General features: G+C 38.7%; 1 protein-coding gene across 1 annotated transcript in view; it reads left to right on the forward strand.

Annotated features, from left to right (window-relative positions):
- Positions 1 to 18,851, forward strand: part of OXCT1 (3-oxoacid CoA-transferase 1) — a 146,190-nt gene that overhangs the window by 125,382 nt on the left and 1,957 nt on the right. The window contains exons 15-16 of the mRNA XM_007447636.1: positions 7,695 to 7,775; positions 13,799 to 13,900. Of these exons, the coding sequence (XP_007447698.1) occupies positions 7,695 to 7,775; positions 13,799 to 13,900 (183 nt within the window). The remainder of the gene's footprint in view (positions 1 to 7,694; positions 7,776 to 13,798; positions 13,901 to 18,851) is intronic.

The raw sequence follows: 18,851 nt of genomic DNA on the forward strand, positions 1-18,851 counted from the left end.
TTTTTTTTTTTTTTTGCGGTACACGGGCCTCTCACTGTTGTGGCCTCTCCCATTGTGGGGCACAGGCTCCGGATGCACAGCCCCAGCGGCCATGGCTCATCGGCCCAGCTGCTCCGCGGCATGTGGGATCCTCCTGGACTGGGGCATGAACCGGCGTCCCCTGCATCGGCAGGCGGACTCTCAACCACTGCGCCACCAGGGAAGCCCTAGAAATCTTGAATACTGTTTTACCTTATCTTTGCTTTTTGTGCAGAGGAATTATAAAAAGTAAATGAGATTTATTAATCCTTTTTATTTTGGACCAAATGTGTTACCAAAAGCCAGCAAATATAAAAGAGTTTTTTTTAAATGCTTTCTTGGAAGCATCCTTGAGATAATTTTCAGCAACATTGAAAAGTATCCCAAGATAAAGTATTCTTTTGTTAGGATAATTCATAATTAACAGTTTCATCTGGTTTAATTTTTTTTTCCATTCATAAAAGCTTGTCAATATTTTATAATTTGTTAATGAAACTATTTCATGGCTAGGATTGTTTGGGAAAAAACGATATTCACCATTAAAAATAGAAATCCTTACATGGTTTTGTCTTTTTTATTTGTCCTTTAATGATGGACATGCCTGCAAAAAAATGTGATAATGGAAGAAAATAGCAGAACACAGTCCATCAACCAATAAACACTTTAAAATGTCTTACAGAATTTAATTAAGCAAATAACTTTAAATTCTGTGACCTTGAGCATCCATAGTTCTTGATAGGAAAGCTGACACTAAGAGCAGCTTTCTAAGGTATCACAGCAATTCATGGATGGAAAGAGAAAATAATTCCTGCTCAGTCCTAGGCTCTGCCATCCTTAGTCTAGAGACCATAGGATGCAGTCTTTAGAGAGAAAATAAAAGGCCATGATAAAGATTTTTGTATTATATTGAAGAAAAATGGCCTTCTATTCTAAGATCTCAAAGCCCTGAAGCCTATTTTCAGGGAAATGGCTTCTGTATCTATTGTCTCATTTGGCTAGGCTTCCCCTGAGGATGTGCCTGTGTAACCACAAACTGTTATTACATCCACATATAAAAACCATTTGTAACAGCAACTATTCTCTGCTTCAGAGCTAGCTGAGCCTTTCCACTGAAGTCCTATATGGATTGCTGGGATCCCTACCAAATAGGTGCTGTGTAAAGGCCAAAAATATCCCATGAGGATAAACTCAGTGTGAGTAATATCATCATCATCTTGTCCTTTTACTCTGTGTACCTTGAATTTCTTTCTTTAGCAAATCCCATTTTTCTTTTCTGGGTACCACATCAATCATCATAGTGATGTGACAGCCATGGATCTTGTAATACAGTGTTCCCCAATTTTTATTTCTGTTTTGTGTGTGTTCGTGTGTGTGTATAGAAGGAAGGGGCAAGGGCGGTAGCGCTGCGGCTTCCTCCATGATATTTTGGCAAGCCCTAAGAGAGACCTGTCCTTGGTTTCATTGTGCCACCAGACAAAGTATGGAGTATTTCCTTGCCAAGGTCAGCCTTTGTAGCCCTGCTTTTCAACAGATGAATGCAAGCCTTGCAGCTGTAGGAGAGAGCAAGCAGAAGAGGTAGAACCAGTATTGTATAATTCACTCAGTTTCTCTCTTTACTTACACATTTGTATGTTTCTTACTGCAGTCTTTTCTTTTTGTTTGGCTGCGCTGCATGGCTTGAGGGATGTTAGTTCCCTGACCAGGGATTGAATCCAAACCACGGCAGTGAAAGCGCCAAGTCCTAATCACTGGACCACCAGGGAACTCCCCATACTGCAGTCTTGAGGTGTCTTTGCTCCTCCCTTTGCTTATGCCTTTATCTGCCTCCCCAAGTTTCGTAAGCCCCTTTGCACACCTCTGCTAGCTGCACTTCTCCTAGTGAGCTCAGAGGTGCTGGGAATGTACAAGTACATTTCTTAGGACTAAAAGCAGCCTCCAGTGGTCCATAGCCACTCAGTCACGTGGTATTTTACACTGTTGGAGTTTCTTGGATCGGAATTATAATAGTCAGACAGCATTTATTGATCGCCGTGGTTTGTCTAGTACTCTACTCATTGCGGAAGATACAAAGATAAATTGTTTCAGAGTCCAGTGGTGGGTAAAGAGAGGGCAACAGTTACAACATGTGTGGAGGGTAGAGGAAACACAGGACCACCTACGAGGTGCACCAGACTAGGAAAGTCCCTGGGACACTAGAGTGGTGGCACTGGATAGGGGATGTTGGAGATGGTTTCTCCAGGGTAGCTGACACCTGAGCCAAGTCGTGAAGAATAGGGAGGGTGTTGCCATTCGAATGCGGGATGAAGGAGTACAGGGTGGTGTGTGTTTCAGATGGCGTGAATACACCCGTAAAGACTCGGTCCCTTAAGGATCAACCAACTTCTAGATTTTGCCTTCTTTGTACTTGATCACTAGGGCTTTCCCAAAGAAGAAATATATTGCAGCCACATTGAAGAAATACTTAACAAAAAAGATGGGCATAAAATGGGGTTTTATGTAAGGCAAAATCTTACATGAATGCTCCATTGCCTCAGGTGAAAGAAATGTTGACATCAAATGTGAAAATCATCATGTTGTAAAAAAGAGAGCTTGTTAATTTGGGATTAAGTTTATTTTGATAACACAAAGCTTATTGTAATGATAACAAGGGAATTTATTATCGTTTAACCAGAGTCATTTATTACTGAAGAATTTAGTAATAAATTGCACACAGATATCTAATGAATTAGAAAGAGATCACCATGAAGCAAGTAATAGAAAGTATTAACGCTTTCGGTCATACAAAATAAAAACGGTGGATTCCTAGATTTTGCAGGAGGCCTGTAAGTGATGCACTGGGGAAAAGAGAAGCTGGAGAAGCAGATGGAGGAAAGAGATTTAGCTATTCACCAAGGTTATGATGAAAGTAGGAAATAAGGAAATATCAAAATCAGGAGCCCTCGGGTCCAGTCAGAGAATTTTTAATGCTACACTTGGTGTCCGTTCCTCTGACTTTTCTGACCTTTCTTCGTGGAGAAAGAAAGCAGCAGAATGATGAGGATGAACAAGACCCCACTCACCCAAAATATTCGAATGTAGATTCAACCTCTCCTACTTTACTGCACTTGCAGAACATTTCTTCCTACCGTGATCAGAGGAAGACAAGGCAATCGAACAGAAAACTACAGCACAAAGAATTTAAGGGACCAAATGACTATTAAGTGGCAGAGTTAAGATTCAAAACCGGGTCTTTGGACTCCTAACATAGTGTTCTTTGCTACCACACTACACTGCATCTCTTTTTCAGGATTTATTTTTAAATGCTAAAAACTCAGTGATTGTTCCTCCTTTGTGAATCATAGAACTTGGTAAGGCTCAGCCTGGCGTGGTTAGAATAGAGTGCTCAAGTGGGCGTTAGTCATATTTTGGCTTCATAGCTAACCTATTGTTGGATACTGAAATTGTGACGTTCTTTAATCTCTCTTTGCATCCCATTTTCTCTTTATCCTTGATCTGTGTTATGTCTTGAAGCTCAGAGTAAATGGAGTCATCTAGCTACACTGTTCTCACTGCAAGAATACTCTTGGTGCCAGCTTCCTATGCCAGCCATATGGTTTGCCCCCAAATATGTGTTGCCGTTTCATTAGTTTTGTGGCTCTCAGGAATTCTGTTTAGGCCATTTTCTGTGTAATTCTATGTCCAGTTTCGTTTAGGAACTTAAGAGCTCCTGAAGAATTCCCTGGTAGATTGTAGGAATGTTAAATATAGGTTATAAAAACAGCGCAAACTTACTGAGCACCTGCTAAGTACTGGACACTTACAATAACGCCTGAGGTAAAGCGATGGATAAGCACAGACACAGGAACCTTGCCCAGCTAGTGTGGAGTAGAGTTAGGCTTTGCACTCAGGTCCTTTGGCTCCACTCTGAACCACTGAGCTATACTGTTTACATGGAAAATGGTCTCTAAAAGGTCTCTGTTGGTAGGGCACAGTTAATTCCGTCAGTTGAAATACACGCTTGATCCTAAACCAGCGTTCGTTGTTCATTGAAATCCAAGTGGCTGCTTTCACACCAGGTGTAGATCTTGCTCAAATAATGAGAACAAAGTAAGAGCTCCCTGCAGAAAATGTTCTTTGGAGGCCCACAGATTGTTCACTTTGTTCGCAGGCAAACCTGGAATTCATTGTGACATGTCTTATTTGAGTTATATTAAGTGTAAGGAGTCCTGACAACTATTGAAGTTCGAATGTTCATCGTTAATTTCAGCTCTTTAGTTAAGCTACTGTGACACGTGCAAGCTTTCTTTGAAATCTGGGAATGAAAATGGATCATTAAAAATGAAGCAAAAATGAGGTTTCATTTCTACAGCTATAAATTGTCTTACAAAGACCCAGAAGCATATATCTTGTTAAAGGTATAACATCTATCTACTCTATGTGTATTTAGCACTACTTTTGACTAAATTAAGGTAATAGAATTTGTCTTCTTTTGAAATCCACCCAAGATTCCCAATAGACTTCCTTTTTTCTTCCCATTCATTCATTCAAAAAATGTTGAGTATCTTTTATGCCATACACTGGGTTAAGTATACTAAAACCTCTTAATTACTAGTATGTTGGTGAGTTGACAGATTATTACAAGCAGTAAAATCTTAATTAAGCCCAGTTATTTGAAATCTCTTGCCTCTGATCATACTTGGTATGGCAGCAGTTTTGAGAGAGAGGTAAACCAGGTAGTGGTGCATATTTCAGAAGGTAAAACATTGAGATGGCTAAAGATGATGATGACATCACATGTGGTGCTTTCATATCCAAGAAGGAAGCAATAGAAGCATTTTTACCATTTTTAATAGAAGATCTAAAATGTGATAAATCAGCCTTCAGCCTCAAGGGAAATATTAACTTAGGCTCCTGGTGCTTGATACTTAGAAAGGAGCTGAATCATAATCAGAAGAAAATGATCTGAAGATCAAATCATCAGAGCTAATGTTTCCACTGTGCTCCATAGATGTGACCCAGAGACCACCTCTATACTGGGGGGTGGTAGGGGGTGGGGGAAGGGGGTTAATGGGTGAAAGCTTGCTTTCCACTCTCAATCCCTCTTTTATGTTTGAAAAAAGGGTACCGTGGCTAAAGGAAACTTTGACAAAATGTGACTATAGACCAATGCACACATTTTACCAATGAGCAAACTGAGGCTCAGACAAATTCCAGGGAAAGCAAATCACTATATAAGAAAGTGAAAATAATCATGGTTTTCTACACTGCCTGGCCCAGCAATGAGCCATTTTACATAGCCGTTTTGTCAGCAGGTGTAAATTCTGACTATTGAGTTACCTACAAATTGTGATATAGCTATGCTGGGAGAACTGAACATAATGAAGGATGGGGGTTTGTAAGAGAGTTAAGTCTTCATACACCCCAATAAGAAGTTAGTAGATAATATCTAAAGCTGGTTAATTAGGAAATAAATAGTCTGATCAACATAGTATTAAAAAATGGAGAGGCTCAATGGAACAGAATACAGAGCCCAGAAATAAACCCACACACCTGTGGTCAATTAATCTTTGACAGAGGAGACAAGAATATACAATGGAGAAAAGACCATCTCCTTAGCAAGTGATATTGGAAAGGTTAGACAGCCACATGTAAATGAATGAAGTTAGAACACACCCTCACACCACACGCAAAAATAAACTCACAGTGGCTTAAAGACTTAAATATATGACACGACAGCGTAAAACTCCTAGAAGAGAACATAAATCCTAGCAACGTTTTCTTAGGTCAGTTTCCCAAGGCAATAGAAATAAAGCAAAACTAAACAAATGGGAGCTGATCAAACTTATAAGCTTTTGTACAGCAAAGGAAACCTTAAACAGAATGAAAAGACAATCTTCAGGCTGGGAGAAAATATTTACAAACAATAAGACCCACAAGGGTTTAATTTCCAAAATATACAAACAACTCATACAACTCAATAACAAAAATACAAACAACCCAGTCAAAAAATGGGCAGAAGACCTAAATAGACATTTTTCCAAGGAAGACACTCAGATGGCCAATAGGCACATGAAAAGATGCTCAACATTGCTAATTATTAGAGAAATGCAAATCAAAACTGCAATGAGGTATCACCTTACACTAATCAGAATGGCCATCAAATGCTGGAGATGGTGTGGAGAAAAGGGAACCCTCCTACACTGTTGGTGTAAATTGGTGCAGCCACTATGGAGAACAGTATGAAGGTTCCTCAAAAAACTAAAAGTAGAATTGCCATATGATTCAGCAGTCCCACTCCTGGGCATATATCCAGGCAAAACTAATTCGAAAGATACATGCACACCTATGTTCATAGCAGCACTGTTTACAACAGCCAAGACATGGAAGCAACCTATATGTCCATCATCAGATGAATCGATAAAGATGATGTGGGTGTGGGTGTGTATGAATGGATAAGGAAGGTGTGGAGTATACACATACACACACACACACACACACACACACACACACACACACAGGAATATTACTCAGCCATAAAAAGAAGAATGAAATAATGCCATTTGTAGCTACATGGCTGGACCTAGAGATTATGATACTAAGTGAAGTAAGTCAAAAGAGAAAGACAAATACCATATGATATCACTTATATATGGAATCTAAAGTATGACATAAATGAACTTGTCTATAAAACAGAAGCAGACTCACAGGCATAGAGAACAGACTTGTGGTTGCCAAGGTATTACTCAGAAAAGAAGAATGAAATAATGCCATTTGTAGCTACATGGCTGGACCTAGAGATTATGATACTAAGTGAAGTAAGTCAAAAGAGAAAGACAAATACCATATGATATCACTTATATATGGAATCTAAAGTATGACATAAATGAACTTGTCTATAAAACAGAAGCAGACTCACAGGCATAGAGAACAGACTTGTGGTTGCCAAGGGGGGTGGGCAGGGGAGGGTTGGATTGGGAGTTTGGGACTAGCAGATGCAAACTATTACATATAGGGTGGATAAACAACAAGGTCCTATTGTATAGCTCAGGGAACTATATTTCAATATGCAGTAATAAACCATAATGGAAAATAAAGTAAAATTTATTATAAAATTAAAAAATATTTTAAATGCAGAGGTAGGAAGAAAATGTAAAATAGTACATAAGTAAGTGCTAAAAAATTGAATTTTGATTTCTGTTCAGAGCAGGTCTAAGCATACAGAAGGGAGGCAAGAACTGCTGTTTTCTGTGAATATGTTTTTAACAAATAAAATTAAAACTTTTTTTAAAAGGTATATTATGCATTTGCATTCTGTGTATGCTTCCTACCCTTGGTAAATAATAGGTCATTTGTCAAGGAGACCATTCCCTGGAAGAGAAAAATTAGCAGGATGCTAGAAGTGAAATTTCTCCATCATATGATCTAAGGGCTGAGGCTTGAGGGGTCAGATCTGTGGCAGGATGTTTCCCAACTAAATCAGTTATGCCTTTGGCTATTCATTTGGCACTCTCCCTAAATTATCTTAGGGATACAAGCTGCCTCCAGAAAGAAAGTAAAAGCATGACTGGGCAAAGATTTCAAACAGACTGTACTTAGGAGACGATTTATCTGACAGTTCCTGTTTGTCCTGTGTTATACCAATTCTAAATAAGAATTGGTTCGTAATTACTCTTTTTAATGTTTCTTTTTCCAAACAGGGAAATGCACATAAAATCATGGAGAAATGTACATTACCACTGACAGGAAAACAGTGTGTCAACCGCATCATTACTGAAAAGGTACAGTGCCTTTGTCTTTTATTTCCTCTAAATGTCTACCACCTTTTTTTTTTAATAAGCATTTTAGAACTTTTTTGTTACCTTCTAAAAGTGTGTTATATTGGTAGTCATATGATTAATTTAATCCATGGGTAGACCTAATAGGAAGATTCATCAATTTAATGTTTCTAGATGTAGAATTCTTAATGTGAAATTCTCTGGAAATATGCATATACATACACAGAATTGAAATACTGTCCTTGGTAACTTTGACAGTGTGATATAATAAAAGTTGTATTGATCCTTATACTTGGGCTATTAAAATGGATGATATATACAAAGTTAAGACTACGTTTCTTCTTTGCTTTCCCAAATCACAAGTACAAATTGTTGAATCTCACTTTAGGAAACTCAGTAAAAATTAGGTTTTAATCATTTAGGTGCAAATTGCAATACAGGCCCCACAGTGAACCAAGAAATCTATTCTTTGGTTCTTGCATGCTTTCGGCCCTCTTTTATAAAGCAGACTTTAGAACGCACCAGCCATTTTAGTGCACCTCTAGATTTTATCTTCCTAAATAGAAAATATTGGTTAGTGGTACAACTGAAACTGCTCAGATCAGAGAGAAACATCACTGGTGGTTGCTATAGTCGCCTTTCTGACCCAGATTTGAACCTAAGATGTTGGAATGACATAGTTCTCATAAGTGAGCTAGAAGGGTGTCATTTTCCTGATTCAGTATCTTGATGAACCACAAAACAGAATTCTCTAGATCAGCGTTTGTTTCTTTGTTTTCTCTTAATGATGCTGTTCCTTTTGGCATTAATCTGGTTTAGAACCCTCATTCGGGTATGGTATGAAGCACCCTAAAGCAGCCTTTTGAAGTAGGTTAGAAGGCTCGTAATACTTTTCAGAAGCCACATTTTAGGAGAGTTCTGTCCTAAATGGTGCCTTCCTCTAGGGTTGTTTATGTGGAATCCATAAAGATGACGTGTAGAGAAGAAAAAGTGGATAAAAGTGCAGAATATTTTATCTCACCATTTATTCCTTGAGTCTTATCATTTCGTAACCCCCTCCAAAACCATGGACAGGACTTGTTGAAAAGAATCCATTACTTTGAAATCAAAGACAAGACAGTCCTTGATCCTGTTTTCTTTAGTAAAGTAAGGTGGTACAGCTTCTAAGGATAATTCCAGCAACATTTTACCCCCGATCTCCCTCTTCCCCCAGGTAAGCCCTCTCCCTACATCCCCGCTCCACGTATGCCCTGACCTTGTTCTTACCAGTTTAGTGCTTCTACTTGCAACAACTCCCACTCAACTCTACCTGTCCAAATCCTGTCCATCCTTTAAGTCTAATGCAATTTCCATCTTCATCATGAAGAGGCTTCAGATAGCTTAGCACTCACAACTTCATCTTTAGAGTGGTCCATCTTTCATTTTGGCACTTACCATCTAATACCTACATTTTCTCATGACATCATTACTCATACATTACTTGACATTACTCATACATTACTTGACATTACTCATACATTACTTAACTTTACTGCCATTTAAAAAAATCTTCTACCCTTTCCATCCACATTGTTGTTTCATACATTTATCCACTTAATAAGCATTTTTGAGCTCCTTCTCTGAAGCCGACTATTGCCAGCAGTGGATACAGAAAGGAGGACAGTCTTTGCCACCAAGGAGCACGTTTGAGGAGAGTAGACAGCAACAGTACCAGCCTGTTAGAGGTACAGTGATAAAGTCCATAAGAGAGAGACATGCCAAATGCTGAGTTGAGAACATAGAGGAAGGCTGCTTAACAGCCTGGGGAGAGTGGTGTCAAATATTAACTTTTTCTCAGTCTGGATCTTTTCTCCCCAAGTCTCAGCTTCTCTCATTTTGCCTTAACATTCTCCCTACTTCAGCCATGCTGAATGTTGTGCACTATGTTGCATCCCCTGCCCTCGCCCCACCATGCTCCTCTGGGACTTGGCACATCCTGTCTTTCTCCCTGGCATGCTCTCCCCACCCCAACCGTCTGGCTAATTCCTGTTCCTCTTTTATGTCTCAGCTATGTAATTTCTTCGCTGGCAAGTCTTCCCTATCCCTCCCCAAGTCTTCTGGGTGCTTCCGTGAGTCTTAGTACCCTAACTCAGCACTGATCACTGTATTGAAATAACCTTTGAGCTCTCTGCCTGTCTCACTCATCACTATTTGTCCAACACTTAGGATAATACTTGACCCATACACAGTGAAAGCCTGTTGAATAAATACTGTACTTTTCTCAATGAGAAAATTAATAGATTGAGTGAGGAGTCTTGAAAGATCAGTAGTTTAATAAGTGAGAGTAAGACCAAAGAGGCCCTTCTAGGCAAAGGGAAGAAACGTTGGCAGGGTCCTGGAGGAATTAAGAAAACAGAGTTTACTCAAGGACCTGTGAGTGGGATAATGTGGCGTGAGGGCATGGCCAGAGATTCTGAAGGCTGAAGGTGAAAAACCAGTAAGGGACCAAATTATAAAGGAATGTGAATGTCTTGTTAAGAAATTTGGGTTTTTTCTGGAAGGCACTTGGGAGCCCTTCAATGATTTTTAATAGTTGGGGACACCATTGATTAGATTTGCATTTTACAAAGAGCTCTGTGGCTTTTATGTAGAGTAGGGGGAGAAGAGATGAGACTCCTTCAGTTATCTTGGCCAGAAATATCAAGGTCCTTAACCACAAGGCAGAAAGAGATTTCAAAGAGATTTAGGAGATGGACTCAACCTAACTCGATGATGAATGGGATGTGGTTGCTAAGGCAGAGGTGATTCCTGAATTTTCTGGCTAGAGGCGTGGTCGACCTGTTGTATCCTTAATGAAGGCTGGGTCTGTAGGAAGAGAAAGGGAGGAGCAAGGGGAGGCAAGAAAAGAATAGGTGCCATTTGAACATACTCAATTTGATATTCTGGAGTAAGTTAACATCCGGAACATCCATGGGCACCTGGAGCTCAGAGAAGTCATCACTGGAATGGATGTGTGAACTCATTAGCAGACGGGGATAATTGGAGCCTTAACTGCAGACGGTGTTGTGTAGCAAAAAGGAGTAAAGTGAAAGGCAGCTACATATGGAACTTCCAGTGCCCCAGGGAAAGGAGTGGTGCGTTTACCCCTGTGCTGTATCCGGTAGGTGTTTAATAAATTTTGCAGTGCATTAAGGGCATTGACTCTGGACACTCTGCCAGAGTGATATGGGACTAGAATTCCATTTTCAGCTCTTAAGGAAAATTCCATTAGTTGCCTGCCATTTGAAAGAGACTTTGGAGATGTTATGACCCTGATTTCTTGGTTTCGTGTTGCTAGAATGATGTGATGAAAGAGGCCTTCCTCACCAGCACTTGGGCTGTGACTGACTGCTTTATCCGTAATGCAGCCTGTTATGGTGGTGAAAAAATAATAAAAGTATCGTCTGTAAAACAGAGTAGTCGAAATATTATTCTTGGCAGTTGAAGAATTGATTGTAGCTTTTAGGTTTTAGTGTCCATTTTTCTCAAGTTTTTGTTTACACTTTATACCACTAAATGGAAATCTTCCTAAATATTTCAAAAGTAAATTTCCCATTTTTAAAATCATAGATGCTTAGTTTTCCTTGAGAGGAAATTAGGGACCTTGACCTTGAGAGCTAATTAGGGATTGGTAAAGATGTTAATTAAAGGTTTTTAAAAGCAGTAAGTCATTTGCTATAGATTTTATCTTCTCAGTCACTGAAGTCTTATATTCATGATACCAAAGTTGTCTTCTCCCCACATCCTTTTCCTGCCTGTTCTTAATAACACACCCCAAAGGCTCTTTTTCCCTTATTTGTTTCATTTTGATAAATTTGTAGTTGTTCATAATACAGGGGAAAGAAAATCAGTATGAATGATGCTCCAGACACACTTTCTGCAAAGGAAAAGTGTCCAATTAAAAAAAAAATTTGTGGACTTTCCTGGTGGCGCAGTGGTTGAGAGTCCGCCAGCTGATGCAGGGGAAATGGGTTCGTGCCCCGGTCCGGGAAGACCCCACATGCCGCGGAGCGGCTAGGCCCGTGAGCCATGGCCGCTGAGCCTGCACGTCCGGAGCCTGTGCTCCGCAACGGGAGAGGCCACAACAGTGAGAGGCCCGCGTACTGCATAAAAAAAATTTTTTTTTAAATTTGTAATTGTCATTTGGGAATTGAATAATGTACTGAAGCATACGAACATTCCTAGATGATCATTTTTTCCCCCTCAAAATACATTTCTGCTAAAAAACGTTTCTTTAGGAACATAAAAATGTGCAAACAAAAAAGTTTGCTGAAATATTTCCTCCTAAATTTAAATAATCTTTTCCAGTAAAATCAACCAGGTTATCTATGAATTCATCAAACAGAGAAGGCAAGTATCACTGGTCCCCTTGATGTTTTCCTCCTGAGGAGAAATATCAATTAACTGGATACAAATAAGCATTTGGGGGCTTTGATTTGGGTTCACGCACAAGTGACAGTAAGTTAAGCTGTTAAGGAAAAGCATATGCCTCTATGGTGCCCTTGCTGTATGTCCCAGGCATGAGGCCAGCTGCTCAGAGTAGGTTTGTTATTATATTTGTCCTGTATAAAAATCTTGGGAAGTAGGTTTGTTTGATATCCATATACACATGTGAAGACAGGTTCACCAAAGATTGCATAGCTAGTGTTGGCAGAGCTGGAATTCCAGTCCACCTTGAAAGCCAGAGTTCTTTGCTCTGTATGTTGCTGTGTCTTCTTTTTTATTTTTATTTAAAAAAATTTTTTAATTTTATATTGGAGTACACACTGCTGTGTCTTCTTAATAGCCTCCTAACCAGGAGTGTGTTTAAAAGTGACAATTTAGGGTTTGACTTCCAAGCTAGCTGAAAATAAAGATTCTAAGCCTGAAAATAATAGTTGAATTTAAGGTAAACCCAGAGGAGAGGAGCGATCTAGAAAGAAGAATATTTAAGTCTGAGGAAGACTAACCATGACAACTGAAAGAGGGAACAGTGCCTGTTGCATGGGAGGACAACTTACTGTGGAGCCCGTGAGTGAAAGTCATAGGGAAGCAGTGTTGGCTCTTGCAGTTAGAGCTTCCTATCAACAGGCAATCTGCCTTGAGACAGTGAGCCTCCTACCACTGGAAGTTTCTAAACAGAGCCCCAGCGACCATCTCAGAAGAATGTTTTAAAGAATTCTTGGGTGGGAGGTTATATTACATGATTTTGTTGGTCCCTTCCACTCAAGTTGTCATTATTACCGAGCGTGACCATGTGCGTTCTATGTCAGACATGACAGGTTGCTTGGGTCAAGCTATACCAGTTAGCACTACCATCACCTAGTGTTACCAACCACAATGTTGTAACGCAATATTTAGGGTGAGGTGAGCCTTCTCATGCTGTCCTACACATAAGCATCTTCATTTGATTTCCATACCAGAGGGAGATTCTCATGCTCTACTTTTGGATCTATGCGTTTTCATAGGACTTAAAGGGAAAGCTTTACTATTTACCTGGGGATGGGGGTGGTCTTTCAGGGCCAGCTATCCCTTTATAATTACTCCTAGCTATTTCAGAGCACCTTCTTTTGTTTCCTGTAGTTTACCCAGAAGCATTGATCAGCTTTCCCCCCATCATCCCTGTGCTTTCACCTTCCAATTACCTCCTCCCTCCCTGCTTTTCTTCATTCTTTTCTTTGTTCAAATCATTATTAATCATCAAATTGAAATTTTGACCCAAAGTGTTAGATCTAACAAAAAGAAAGTTTAGAAAAACCTGTTTATTATAGTAGCAAATGCCATCAATAGTCAACACTCATTTATTTTCTGGCATCAGCAGAGCTCTCCAGCTAACTGCCATTTAGGGAGTTGGCATTTGTTCTCACCAAAATGTAGCAGTTACAGTTTACATTTTTTCCTTGCTGATTTTCAGTCTTTTATCCTGAGTCTTTTCTCTCCTTAAAGAACTTGAGAGGTGATTTCTGTTTTGTGCTATAAAATAATTACCGTAATAGAAATTGTCGTTGTCATTTTCTTGACTTCTACAGGCCGTATTTGACGTGGACAACAAGAAAGGCCTGACTCTGATTGAACTCTGGGAAGGCCTGACAGTGGATGACATAAAAAAGAGCACTGGGTGCAATTTCGCAGTAAGTGTTTCTGTGAACAAATCCAGCCACTTGTCCTATATCCTGAGCTTGATTAATGGGTGTTTATGCGACATGAACCATTAATTTGTGATCATTTTTGGAGTTGACCTTAGCAGAGAACAGAAGTGGAAGGAAGGGTGCCTCCACTGAGAGCAGGTGGCAGCAGGAACAGGCTCTGGCTCATGGGCCAGGGTTTGGCTCAGGAGTCAGAAGGGGGAGGAAACACCAGGAGCTGCTGGAAACAGCAGGTTGAGCTTGAACTCGTAGCTACTTTCTGTCAAGTCCCTTGCAATCCTCTGTTCTTGGGTTACGTATCAGCCGTGGCCAAACTTAATTAACTAAAAAATGCGAGCCACACTCAGAGAAACGGTACTTCCTTATTTTCAAACCCATCTATGGCTTATGACTTTCTCTTTGATTAACTTCTTTGCCTGATTATTCCATCCCTTGGAGATATTAGGATGTCGGGCTTTTGACACCACCAGATTTATAGTCACAAAATAGGTGTTCTCTGTATTTGAAGAAAAGCTTAGTGCATTAAAACTCTGACTTACAAAGCAGATAAGAACATCAGGGGAGTATCCACTTAAGAAATCTCCAAATCCCTTTTTAAAACTAAGAGAATAATACTGTAATATAAATAATCGCCCTTTAATATAATAAGTGCTTGTTTATGAATCAGCAATCACCTACCTAATGGGGGTCGAGAGGACAGCTCAGTCCATTTGAAGTTAATCAAATGTAAAGTCGAAATGTGTCTGAGAAAATGAAGAAATAGACTTTACTTCTCACATAACTTTTTAAGAACAGCTCTATGTGTTAAAATGAAATATATTTATAATGAGAAGAAATATTGCAGCTACCCATCCTGGAGAAGGTAATTTAACAAAACTTACTTGATAAATCATGCATGTATTTCATACATTTCTTCCTTAGGTACTACATGCTTGGCTGGTACCTGTCAGTGCGTAACAAATGTCTGTAAAAACAATTTTGCTGCATAATTCATTATCCACATATAATTGTTTCTGGTATTATATGAAGGTCTTTGTCTATTAACCTTTTTCTGAATTTCCCTTTGGAAAAAAAGAAGCTTTCCAACAATACCTTACATGAAAAGCTCATCTTTAATTAACTTGTCAATGACCCCAGGGGGTAAAAAATGGGATTTGTTTATAGTTTAACTGTTTAGAATTCCTTACTCCAGTAATAAAAGCAAACAGTTCTTCTTACTTAATTAGCTATTCTTTATATTTTTTCCCTATGTGGATAAGTTAGTCTTTTCTTCAGCAGATAGCATTTTTGAGATCTATAGAATGTTCGAATCTCTGCTGCAAAAGGGAACTGCAAAAAAGATCCTCATTGTTATCAGGTTTGGGTTTTTTTTTAGTCATGTAGGTAAATCAGGAATGAAAAAGATGTATTTTTACTGTTTTTGCTTTTTCTTAAAGTGCTAGTTTCCACGTCTTGATACATTGAAAAATATCTCTGTGGCCCCTCTTTTAGCACAGTACCACCCCTCCTTCTCTTTTGACATTGACATGTAATCTTGTTTCCTCCAAATTAGGCTGTTGAAATGAAATGTTAATTTTTATGTCAGTGTTGCCCTGAAAAGGTGTAGTATCAGCTAAACCATCTTGACAGAAGAACTGGATTTTGAGGATATGATGATCAATGGCATCTCTTTAGACCCTGGCAGACGAAGTCATGTGTATCAAAATCTTTGTAAGACTAGGGTCCGGAGTGTTCTAATTAATAAGATGTTTTGCCTAATAGCTGGGTTATCAGTAAGATACATTTAATAATAAAAGTACATTGGGATAACATCTCTTTATTTGATAATTCAGAGGTATTCCATGTCATAATTCAGAAGATATCTCATAAGATTATTACTGCATAGGTAGCATTTTACTCTATATCTGACTACATTACAACTTGCTCAAGATTTCTGTTTGAGAAACGATTTCTGTTTCTCAGCCTTCACTGTATACTGAGAAGTGAACATTCTGGAAGAGAATAGTTAGACAGGTTGTTGCATAAAGAAAAAAAAGTAAAAACCTAGGTCAAAGTAATTGTGAAAATGTGTTGGTAAAGGTCCTCTATACCTAAGAATATGGGCAAGTGTATGGACAAAGGATACAGAATGTGGATATAAGCTGATTGAGAAAATCCTGAGAATTTCAAAGAAAAAGACAAGATATGACAGCATCAGATAACAGGGCATGACAAAATTGTGGTTTCAGGGTATTAAAAATAATAGTTATAAGGAACTGTTTGGGCATTAAAAAAAAAAAGAATCACTAAGACTTTCCTGTGTGCCACAGTGCAATGAACAAAAACAACAAAAAATGTGAAAGGAAAAGGTGTCCCTGAGGTATCACCTGAAATAGCTTCTTAAAAAATTCGTAGTAACCATAATGCCAGCTGAAAAGAGTTTTCTTTTCAATTAGGAGGAAACTCTCTTAAGGGTCATGTTATATTTAGAAGTCCAAAGGAAGCTGTGGAAATTTTGTAAAAAAAAAAAAAAAAAATGCAGATATTGACTATATTTCTGGAACCTTCATCACACTTCTAAAATAAAATTCCGGTCAGGAGTAGTTCACAGCAAGAGAAGCCAACCCATAATGGACAGAGATCTTGTTCCATACCATCACTCTCCTTCAAAATGCAGTTGTTGTAAAGAAAGGGACTTCCCTCTATATTTCTTGGGGACTGAGTTCCGAATCTATTGAGAGAGATAAGGGAGCTGGGCAAGTTGAGGTTAAAAACATCATCATTATAAAGCCCAGAATGAAGGTTGGGGCTTTGGTGTACAGCCACAAAAGCCTTCCCAGATACGAGTCCCTGAAGTGGGGAAGACTTCAGCTCCCAGTTATAGGCAGCTGTGGAAAATCATAGGCCTTCTACACAAGGGCGAGTCTTTACTGCTGAGCTTCTTTCCATGTGACTGAGAGCAAAATAGAGCACGTGCTGCCTACAGAAGGCTGATCCCCATGAGGAAGAAGAGTTGGGCTGAGTTTCACACACCCCAGTTCCTCTGCCCAAATCATCATTTAGTTGAGCCCTTAAGGGACACACTTGAGGCCAGAGTATTACACTAATAGGTGTCCCTCCACATGGAAGGGAATGTGAGAAGTGGGAATAAATGCTCCACCCCAGCACTGTTGCTGGGTAGAGCCATACACACATGTTCACCCTCTACAAATGCTTGATTGTGTTGCTGTGCAGAAATGCTTTTCTGTTGTTCTTTAATGCTACTAGCTCCCAACATTTTTATAACTAAGGAGTCCTTTGGTTTATTTTTTTCCCAGGGCACTCACATTTTGAAAATATTCTGTCTCTCAAATAAATATCCAGTAATAATTCATTTTCAAAGAGTCAAAGTGATACTGCACAGTTCCTTATATTATAGCTGTGACAAGCTAATGAAAATGTTAAATTTCTTTAAATTTTTTGGGCTATACTTGCATCACTTAGTGTGTTACTGCCAGCTATTTGATGGGTCAAATAGAAAGAAAAAAGAAAGGTGACATTCCACCACTTAAATTCCATTATCTGCAAAGTATCTTTTTCAGTGAGTAGTTAATTCAATTGGTTATTCATTCCTTTCTTTTCTGATGCATGCTTGAGTTACATAAGTTTTTCTTTACTATATATGTCTGTGGACCTTTTTAAACTAGAATATTTGTTTCTTTTTTAACTTACAAATTTTTAAATAAATTGAATCCATAGTTGAACATCATGTGGTAAAATAAACTTCCAGAGGTTATTAGTCATCCATGATTATTTATTAAACACCAAGTGTATGTCCCATATTGAGCTATGAAATGTGAGTAAAATAGAACAAATTGGTATAGTTCCTCCTCCTAGGGGCCTTGGTCTTGTTCTCTAGGTAGGAATACACCTAAACCACCAGTGGCAAAACATCAAATAAGAATCCTGCCTATTTATATGTTTGCAGTGGAATGTGAAAGAAGCCAGCTGCGAGCATTCTTTGCCAAGTTGAATAAATAATATCTATTATGAACTGGCATTATACCAGAATTAAACAGTATACTCTTTGGATTTCAATGGACTGGGAAGACAACTCGTTAGCTTATCTTATGCATTTAAATCATATAGTCCTGTGCATAGCCTGTAGATCACTTTGGAAGGATAATCTGCTTCAGCTTACATGGACTTACAATGTTGATGAGACTGTGAGAGAACAGATGAAAAATGGAGGTCCCGTAGATGTTTTTCTGTACAAAAATAGGCCAAGTCAGTCGACATAAAGATTCATCTTCTTTTCTGATAAAAGTCAAGTTCCACACTGAGGATATAAATGATACCAAGAGCTGAAAATAGGGCCAACATAACAAGGAGAAGGATCAGATGTTTAGTTTAAAGAATCAAGGTGTCCAGTTTCCTTTTAAAGGTAATGCCATAAAGCACTTATTAGTGCTTTATGGCATTAATCACCTATTGATCTGTTGTCAAAAAAGAGTTTTATTTCATTAAATTATTTCCACAGATGCTCTGTTGTTTAAAAAAAGAAAATCGATAGTTCGTGAGACACACTTTCTAAATACTCGGAGCCCATATATCTTTATTCTTTTCAGTAGAGTTGAATATCTCTGCAAATGTGGGCTGTGACTTTTGTCTATTAATGTCTGTTACTTTGTCTATTATGATATATCTGTTCTTGGAGCTGGCAAGTCTGAATGAGCTCTCATTTATCCTAAGATATGGATATGTACCAAGCCATTCCTATCCTTTTTTATTCTGGACATGTCATTCTTTAGGTAGAAAAATGGAGAAGGGGGCATTAACTCTCGACGCTGTGAAGACTTTATAAACAATTTACAAATGAACTAGAAATATTTAACTTCATCAAAGCCAAATGATTGCCTTCTTCTATTCTTAATACTGACTTATCCTCTATTAGAAACCTTTCTTCTAGTTCTTTGAA

Source organism: Lipotes vexillifer, unplaced genomic scaffold (assembly GCF_000442215.2).
Source record: "Lipotes vexillifer unplaced genomic scaffold, Lipotes_vexillifer_v1.1 scaffold386, whole genome shotgun sequence".
NCBI classification, from domain to species: domain Eukaryota; kingdom Metazoa; phylum Chordata; class Mammalia; order Artiodactyla; family Lipotidae; genus Lipotes; species Lipotes vexillifer.